The 9,618-nt window shown below is 50.6% G+C and overlaps 1 protein-coding gene across 1 annotated transcript in view; it reads right to left on the bottom strand.

Moving 5' to 3' along the window:
* TNR (tenascin R) overlaps positions 1 to 9,618 on the bottom strand; it is a 28,479-nt gene that overhangs the window by 17,808 nt on the left and 1,053 nt on the right. Inside the window, exons 2-6 of the mRNA XM_010160848.1 lie at positions 6,976 to 7,452; positions 6,230 to 6,493; positions 5,299 to 5,414; positions 2,693 to 2,843; positions 3 to 85 (exon numbers count right to left, since the gene is read on the bottom strand). Of these exons, the coding sequence (XP_010159150.1) occupies positions 3 to 85; positions 2,693 to 2,843; positions 5,299 to 5,414; positions 6,230 to 6,493; positions 6,976 to 7,452 (1,091 nt within the window). The remainder of the gene's footprint in view (positions 1 to 2; positions 86 to 2,692; positions 2,844 to 5,298; positions 5,415 to 6,229; positions 6,494 to 6,975; positions 7,453 to 9,618) is intronic.

Raw genomic sequence — 9,618 nt, 5'->3', positions numbered from 1 at the left:
ACCTTGGCACGTGGCGGCGTCCACTCAACGAAGGCCACCGTGTCGGAGACGTCCCGCACCAGGATCTGCGTCGGGCCATCGATAACTGCGGAGCAGGGGGGGGAAACAGGCACCTGTTATTTTGGGATGGGGAAAGGTGGCAGCTTTGGGGACACCAAGCTTCAGGGATGCTTCAACCTGACCTTCAGCCTGGCCCAAATTAGCAGTTGGGGACAAGGCAGGGAGGTGGCATGGGCAAGAGACGTGACCCTGCACTCCAAGGTACTCAGGGGGTTTGGTCCTGGTGGGTTTCTGGAGCCTTGTCCCAATCTCCCAGCTCTTTCCTGAACCCTCTCCACTTCACTGATGTCTCTCCCAAGCTGTGGACACCAGAGCAGCACCCAGCATCTCTCCCATCAATGCCCATTAAAGCTATAATGCAACACATGCCCTTCTCTCAAGCTGGTATCAGCAACAATTTCTCCCCGCTTTTCTCAGGTGCATCTCCCAGGGTAAAACCTCCTAGTCTAGCTGCAGGTCACTTTCTTTGCTCCTAGATGACTGCTCATACTTTGTGATGCAGTGAAAAACATATAGTTTTTCTTCATGCTCAGCTCTTTGAGCCATTCAAACTGCTTTTATCGATGATCTCCTTCCACTCAGTTTACTGTTTTTTGAGCCTTTCCGTCACTGGCAAAATATATCAGCAACGATATTATGTCTTTTGAAAGGCGTTGACAATGTGTTAAATAACGTGGGGCCAAGGACTGATCAAAGCATCAAGAGCTGAGGAACATCTCTAGAAATGTTCCTGCTTTGGTGCCAGCTCCTGGTTTGTAATTAAGCTGAGGGATCAGCTCATAAATCTGCCTTAGCGGTGGGGAGGGAGGACAAAATGCAACTGCTCTGGTGAGTCTTCATAGCTAGCTGGGTGTGGGGCTATGGTGGGTGTCCACCAAACCCCCTCAGATAAAGGTTTTCAGCTAACTTCATACCAGAGGTCTGCTGGAGACCATTTTGGACATTTCTGCTTTCTTTTGTAGAGCACTGGGCCCTTCCCTCCTCCACATCCCCCAGTACTTGACCTGTGGAAATCACAGGCTCGAGCCCAGGTGATGGACGCTTTGAGTCCAGCAGGACGTAACTGCTGCTCGGACGGACGATGGGCCAGGCCTGGCCATCACTCCTGTGCCATGGCAGTGTTGATGCAGGGAGCTTCCTGAGCAGCCCATTTTAACACTTAATTGATCACAAGGTGGGTGAAAAAAAAGCCCCACACTGGTTCTGTAATTCAGGCTATACTGCATGCAAGTACGTCTGCTATACTGTACATATGAGAAAATGACACCATATAATAAGGATGTGCTGAATGCTGCACCCCAGGGTGGGAAGTTCTGGGGGAGGTGTGTGTGGGCAGGACCAGGGAGGGTTAGAAAAAGACCTGTGGGGGAATTGGGAGCAGTGGGGTGAGGTCTGGGGACAAAACAGCAATGGAGAAGGGCGGACAGCTGGGAAGCAGGGTGCTTAGGTAGGAACTGGGTGTCCACCTTGGCCATGCTTATCCAAACCCCGAGTCTCCCACTACCTCAAGTTGTCTGGTCACCCAGGTGATGCTGGGGAGCATGAGGTTCTACTTAGCCAGGCAGCATGAAACCATGCTTGTGCTGCTCAATCCTGGGACAAGGTGTTGAGGCAGAACAAGGATGATGAGGGCAAAGCTACAGGGGTGCCACAGAGGAAGGCAGACATGCCAGCGTGGGGACACCTTCACGGAGCAGAGAGCTGGGAGCCCACCACTCCATCTGTGCTCCCCTGCAAAGTTCATCCACTGAGTTTGAAGTATCAACTTCACTTTTCATTTTTTGCTGACTTCCTTGAGAAAGGATGATTTGGGCTCGACCAGGAGATGTCTCTGTTAAGCCATGTTGAGCTGAGTGCAGAAGCAAAGCAGGAGGACCGTGCTGAGGAAGCTCAGACCCACACCAAGCTGTTGCTGATGGAGGGACCCTCCCTTTGCTTTCACCGTTGCCTCAAATTAGCAGCCTGGAGAGACCATCAACTCGTTATAACCCCCTGGCAGCTATTTAAATGCTGTTTCCGTTTGTAACAGCTTGGGTGGAGGTAGATGTCTGCCTGACTGCCAAAGCAGATTGCAGCAGATCTGTTGTGGAGAGCCTCTTCTCCCCAGTGAGCTTTGTCCATCTTCATCGAGAAGACCCAGTTAAATTTCCTCTAGTCTACAGGATGGACCAGTGACCAGCTGAATAAATTGATCAGGAGGGGATATGCTGTTGCTCCTGGCTCCCTGCCCTGCTGCCTGAATTGGTGGGAGTCATTTAGTGGCACAAAAGCAGGTGGGAGTTTTAATCTATTATATATGAATAGGCAATACATTTACAGGGATGTTTCTTGGGTGCGTCTAGCCTCTCAAATTAGCAGAGAAGAGGAATTTATCCAGGTATATAATAATAATATGCCTAAGCCTTCACTCCCAACTCCTCCTATGGTTTCCGTGCTCACAGGAATTTGGGCTGGAGAGGAACAGAATACCATGTGAAGAAGCTGTTGCTGTGGTGCACCAGTAGCTCGGGCAGTTGGGTGGTGCTTGTTTTATCCCTGCCCATGCAGTGCCGGGCCACTCTCGCTGCTGGGGCTTTGTTTTGGGGGCTGAGCTGTGGGCACTGCCGTGCTGCCTAGGGCTGTGCTCACTCACGAGTGGAGACGCTGTCAGAGGTGGGAAGGCTCCTGGCTTGTTCCTTCAGGGCCACCAAGGTGACGGTGTACTCTTCCCCTGGCTTCAGTCCTGTCTGGTTGAAGGTGGTGACGGTGCTGGGGAGCTGGGCGATCACGCCACCTTCGTTGTTCTGTTGGGAAGTGGAAATAACCATTAAAAAAAAAAAAGTGTTTTGTGGAGATTGATGCAGAGAGAGGAGGTGCCCCCAAATCGCATCCTCACCCTGGCACGTCCCAACATGGAGGTACACAAACCCAGGGTGAAGTCACCCACTAAGCGTAGAGCACCCATGTTACTGGGCTGAGAATTCCTTCTTCCCCCTTCTACCCCTCTTCTGTATTTTGCCATCAGTGTGTCTGTTGTTCTCCAGAAGATAATAAACCCAAAGCCTGGGCTGGACTCCTTTTCCCTGCTATTCAGGTGCCAGGAGCCTTCTCTTGTTCATATATAGGTATGAAACTCTAAGGTCTTTATTTTGCCATCCCTTGCTTTTAAGTATCTTTATTAAACTCATTATACTTTGTGGTTTTGCTCTGAAAAACTGTAAGGCTTTAAGTAACTGCAAATGTCACCTTTCCTGCCAGTGTTTGGACAAAGGATCTTTTCTCGATTCCGTCTTCAGTAATAACACACTAAACAAATCTTTGCACATAGCTCTCCATTCATATTCATTTCTTCTCTCATTAAACAGGAAATCTTCCATTTTAGCCATAAATTGCCAGCTTACCTTTCCTAATTTTCCTTTCTAAATCCGTCTTTTCCTCCTCCTTCCTCCTCAGTGCATGCAGCAGATGGGCAATCCCCGCCCGACCCCGCTTTTGGGGGGCGAGAGCATCGCGGGGACAGCGGAAGGAGGATTGCTCTGCGGGAGGGTGTGAGCATCCTCGCGGGGACGCCAAGGACCGAATTAGCATCCTCTCACCCAGTTTTCAGGAAGACAGAGCAAGTTCGATTTTGCTCGTGGAGGTTATTTGTGACGCTGCTGTTATAACTGTTTTTTTCACACTGAGGCATCTTGCACTAGGTTTTGGTTTTATTAGGGTGTGGCAGTGGTTTAGCATTTGCCCGAGTGACCATGGCTTCCAGTGAACTAAGGAGACAGCACCCTCTGCCTTATTTTAGGGGAAAAACTGGTGATGGAGAATTGAGAGTCCCATTTTGGCAGCGGACAGGCAGGAGCATGACTGTGTCTTTGTGGTGCAGGATCTTGTGCTTGACGGATGGATGTGAGAACTTCAAAGCCCTGAGAGCTATGTCCCTTCCCCCCCTCAGACACCTGCATCCAGGAATGGCCATGCTTTTATGCTTTATCCCTTCCTTTAAATCCTGAAATGTTTCTGCATGGTTTTAAGTTTTAAGGTTAAAAACAGAAATGGGGCCAAGGGTTTGTATTTGTCAGTGAGGAAAACCTATTACTGATGACCCTGTGGGAGGTTTGCTTCTGTCCTGGCAATTCCTCACCCTAAAATGGATATATCCCCATTTAGCTGCTTCAGGGGGATGTTCTTGAGCTTAATTCCTGAGTATCAGTGATAGCTACTTTTTGTTGCTAAAAGCTCTTCCCTGGCATTGCCTTGTTGTTTAGACTTGTATCCCAACGGTGAACGAAAATTACCCCAGGGTTTGTACCTGCAGTACCCGAACTTTGACTTCTGACACTATTTGTCTATGGGTGTACCCAAAATTGCACCCAGATCCTTACAGCCTTTTTGGAAGGGATGGAATGAGTTATTTAAGCAATTGGGCCCTTGCTTCATGCTGTGTAACGATACTTTACGGTTAAGAGCCTTTAAAATCTGGGGCCAAGTTCTGCAGTGCTCTACTGCCTAGAGCTGCCTTTGACTCCACCGAGGGTTTTGTACAAGTGAAAACGGTATAATTGAGCCCTTAATCAGCATTTCTTTTACTGCTGGGGCTTGAAAGCTCTTGTAAAGAGGCTCCATATACAATTGAATCTATACTTATGGCCAAATGGTGTAGAAATTATGAATATAGATGAAATACTTGATGTACAATTTTTGTTGCCACACATAGAAACGATGTGATTTTTAGGGCAACATTTTAATCCTTTCATCTTTTCTGGCACAAATTCTACCTGTTCATCACTGCAATTAAAATTCCGTGGCAGGAATTAGCTGTGCATGTGACGTGGGGATGCTGAAGGTTGCTGTCTGAGAGCAGGCGGCTGCTCGGTTCCATCTGGGCTGCTTTGGCTGGCTTAGAGTGCAGAGAGAAGGGGTGAGAAGGAGGAGGAGAGGTCACAGCAAAGGAGGTGGAAGGGAAAAAGAAGGGGTGACAGCAAGAGCAGTGAGGCAGGAAGGTTTACTTATTTATACGCTCGTCTCTTGATATTGTTGTGGAATTTCTTTGAGGAGATGTATGTCTGGACACCAAAGACTACTGGGGAAACGCAAGCTGGCAATTTGAGGTTGTGGTGTTTGGGGTCATCTGATGTGAAGCACACAAACTGCAAGCACAGCTTGGGTATTTTTGGGGGCTTAATTAGAAACTAATTTAGATCCGCTCACTCAGTGTTTTATGGTGACTGGGTATAGCTTGTGACACCATGCATGCAGTGGCAGTACCTTGGGGATGAAGCTGATCTCCCAGCCATCAAAGGGGAAGGTGAAGGGCTCCCACTGCACCTCCACCGTCGTCTCCGTGATGGTCTTGAACTTCAGCCCCTGTGGCGTTGCGAGGTCTGGAAGGGACCAGGGGGAGGTGAGCAGAGCAGGACAGGTGCCTCCCACCCCCACCCTGCTCCCTGAAGCTATTCCATTATCTGGACAATGGAAATGGGACCCTTCTGGTAGCTGTTAGCAGAGTCATTGCCCTTTTGTCCCTTCTCTGGGCAGGTTGGAGGGAGGGGAGGGAAATGCCGGTGCTGCTGAATATCACGGCATCCCTTCGCATTGCACCTAACTGCACTGTGCAAACAAAATGATGGGGTTACAAAATGGGGGTCTGGGTAGCCTGTTTCCCCTCTACCCTCTATATTTTTGGTTTCTAAGGATCGTTTCAGGAGTTTGCCATTATAGTCTAATACTCTTGTTTTTCTCTGTGCATCACCGTCCCAGTCAGGACTACATATCTCCCCATGCACAGCAGCATCCCCTCTTGCTGCACTGTTGCCCATGTCATTGGGATTCATCACAAGGAACCCATCCAGGACTGGGAGGAAAACCTGTGACTTCTGTGATGCACTGTAGTATGTTCTAGGAGGAAAAAAGTATAAGATATTTTGTGCCATATTCTGGGGGCTTCAGTCACTGAAAGTTTCTTTGATTTTTCAGTCATTTGGGTTTTCCTCCAGACTGAGTCTTTATGCAGAGTGGACACATTTCCCCCTTTCTTATATCCCCTTACAGATATAAATGTGGATCAAAATATCCTTTTTTTTTTTTTTTTAAGGCTCAATTTGCTGCTGCTACAAGGTTTTTATGAAAAATGTGAGCCAGCTTGAGCATCACCTCTGGTTACCCAGGTACCAAGAAACAAGTGCGGTAGGATACTTACTGGTCATCACCTTGGAGGTCACAGGGATGCTCAAGACGTCGCTGATAACTGCACAGACACTGATGTTGTAGGCAACACCTGGCTCCAGTTCTGTGATGGTGATGCTGCTCCAGTCCCCAGGCACCCGCTGCTGGAGCTGTGTCCCCCCTGGTCCCGCTGGCTGGTATGAGATGACGTACTCTGTGGCTGCCCCTGAGCTGTCCCACGTCAGCTCAATGGAGCTGTCGCTGATCCCTGTCACTTGCACGTTTCCAGGAGGAGCCACTGATGGGAAGGGCAGAGATAAGGAGAATGTCAGGGTGTGCGTAGCCTATTCTCCCACCTGGGCACAGGAAAGGGTGTGTGGGTCTGCTAGTAGGACACGGATGCAAGCTTTGGGTTGGGGGTTATGTGCTATCTGTTGTTCTACCAAATGCTATAGCAAGGTAAAGGCTCAGGAAAACCTGGCTGCAGCTTCTTTTGATACCAAGGGTTTACCATCAAAGTTGGGATGTACCTTGCTGGCTTTTTGCTTGGCCCCCAAACTTCTGTCTGTGGTGTCTCCGGGGACAGGGACAACAGGGAGGCCATCAAACTGTGGGGCCTGAGTAGATCCTATGTGACATGCTCTGAGCAGGTCTTATGTGACATGTTCTGCTGGATATGGGTTTCTCCCAGGCTTCGTGGTGTTCCTACAGGGTTCTGGCCATCTTAAAGCTCTTACTCATACATTAGGGTCTGTCTCTCCCTGTGCATGCCCCCACTACCTGCCGAGCAGTCCTGCCCATCGTAGCCTTCCTCGCAGACGCAGAGGCCATCCCGGCAGACCCCGTGGCCACTGCAGGCATTGGGGCAGTGCAGCCACCCGCAGTCCTCCCCGGCATAGCCCTCCTGGCAGATGCATGTGCCATTGGTGCAGTGGCCCTTCCCTGAGCAGTCGCGGGGGCACCGCAGCTGGGAGCAATCCTCCCCGGCGAAACCCTCCTCGCAGATGCACTCGCCGTCCACGCAGAGCCCGCGGGAGCCGCAGCCAGCAGGGCAGCGGAGCTGGGAGCAGTCCTCGCCCCCGTAGTCGTTGTCGCAGATGCACTGGCCCTCCAGACAGACGCCTCGGCTGGAGCAGCCCCGTGGGCAGCGGGGCTCGGAGCAGTTGATGCCCGCCCAGCCCTCCATGCACACACAGCTGCATGACTCCAGGCTGAAGTTCCCGTGGCCGCTGCACTGCGGGGTGTAATCCAGCTGCCCTGCAAGGATGTGGGACCGAAGGTCAGAGCCCAACAGATGGGAGGTGGAAAAAGGTCAGGGTTGGCCTTCAGTCAGCCCATCGAAGGGCTGTGGGGAAGGGGGCAAGATGTGGGATGATCCTCCTACTGGTTGAACATGCCCAGCTCTGGGGAGCTGGTGGGTTTAGGGCTGGCAGAATTGGACTCATGTTGGGGCTTGGGTTGGTCCCCAGGAGTTTGTCTGTTGCCTTGGGAGCACTGACCTCCATGGCTATGGGTGCCATCAGCCTTGCTGGGGTGCAAGTGCTCCCTTTGTTTTTTTTCTTTCAGCTTAGCATTCAGTCAATGGGAACCTCCCCAGACCTCTCACTGGGAAGAAGCCTTCCCTGGCCAAGCCCTCTGCCCAGCCATGACTCCTGGTATCTCCTCTCCACCCCATTGCTCCTTTTTACAGATGTGAGGTTCCAGTCCGCTCGCTCTCTGTCCTACAAGAAACAGCTATGTACCCAAAGACATCATCTCCATCCCTGTCCTGGTGAGCCTGACTAAGACAGAGCCATTGGCTTTGCACAAAGTATCACTGGTTTGGGTGTGTTGGGGTTGTGGGAAAGTGGGGAAAAACATGTGACCAACACCTCTAATGTCCCCCTCTTTACCTGTCAGCCTTACACAGGAAGCTCTGGGGTGAGGAAGGATGCACAGGGATGAAGGCACCAATCACTCTGCCATTGCCAACACCCCCCTCTTTTGCCTCTCAACATGTACCCAGAGCTCTAGCTTAGGGATATGAATGGAGGAAGAACAGAAATCCCTTCTGTGCTTCCTCCAGCCTTTGGGAAACCTGTGCATCATGAAGACCCCAAGCCACAGGATTTTTTGTTCCCTCCCCTAAGTTTTCCATCCTAGCTGAGCTGTGTGAGCAGCCCTCTCGCTGATGGCTGCGGCAGATGCTCATGTAGAAGGGGTTCAGCTACATGCTGTGCCAGACAGACCCATTTGGGTTCCTTTGCAGGATGCTTCTCTTCTGAACTGTGCATACTGGGAATGGTGATCAGGTTCTCTTCAGAACTCTGCCTCTAGTTAAGTTATCAAAAGAGGATAGAGGATGCTTGTACGCGTGCTGGAAGAGAGCAGCTTTCCTTGGGGAAATGCCTTGGGCGCTGGGGTAGGGATCCTGATCTCTGTGGTGCAGTGAATTGAAAGCAACTCCTGTAGAAATAAATTAAATTACTCCAGTTTTAGCTCAGCACATCTGTGATCAGAGTAGAGGCTCCACCAAGGGATGAATGTTTAATGGGACTGTCTGTGTATGTTGCAAGTAACCCAAATAGAGTTTCAAAATAATTCCTTTAAAACAGGTCTTTCCCGTTGCATTTCCTACTTGATTTTAACCCTTGCTTTGCACACACCAGTGGCAAATGCAGGTGTTTTCCGTTCCATCTTTTTTTAACGCAGCCGATGAGTCTTGCATCGGGAAGGGATGCAGGCTGAGTCTGTGGCTGGAAATGCGCTGACTTCCACCAGCTGCACGGGAGAGGTCAGCCCGAGGCACCCTGCTGCTTGTGCCATCCCTGTTTCTCTCTCCCCAGCCCACACACAGTTGGTCCAACTCTGTTGGCCTGAGTGAGGGTTGCTCCCATTTCATTTAAATGTGCACCCAACATAGAGGAGTGGGGGTACCAACAGAAAATTCCCACTAATAACTGCAAAACTTAAAACAAGGCAGCAGGCACTGGGGGGAAAGGGTTGCTTTTAATTCTTCTTCCTCCCTGTTGTTCTTGGCCTGAAAAGCTGTTTTCCCCTGGAAAACATCCCCTGTGCGGCTGTCCTTGCTTGGAGTCTTTTTCCTGCAGGGATCCCTGGTGCATTGGAGCCCCGAGCAGGGCTGGGCTGTGCGAGGGATGAGGGATGGATGCCCTTTGGGACAGCCACTCTTACTGGCTTCCCTGAGCCGCAGGGAAAACCAGCAGTGTGGTAGCTCCCCCACTGCCAAAATGCAGCTTCTAGTCCGAACCCTTCTTAACCCATCTCGTTTCAACTGCGTGCTGCTTCCCTGGCTCCGAGGATCAGCCATGGTGAAACAAGGGACTGTCTTGGATGGGGTAACCCTAATGTGGGCTCTTGGAGAGCTTCACAAACCACACATATTGTTATTCAGATGAAGTATCCTGTTAATGGTTTTGTGCC

This window comes from Eurypyga helias, unplaced genomic scaffold (genome assembly GCF_000690775.1).
Source record: "Eurypyga helias isolate BGI_N326 unplaced genomic scaffold, ASM69077v1 scaffold34161, whole genome shotgun sequence".
In the NCBI taxonomy this organism is placed as follows: domain Eukaryota; kingdom Metazoa; phylum Chordata; class Aves; order Eurypygiformes; family Eurypygidae; genus Eurypyga; species Eurypyga helias.
The sequence above is the reverse complement of the archived record's forward strand: the minus strand, read 5'-3'. Positions and strand labels throughout refer to the sequence as shown.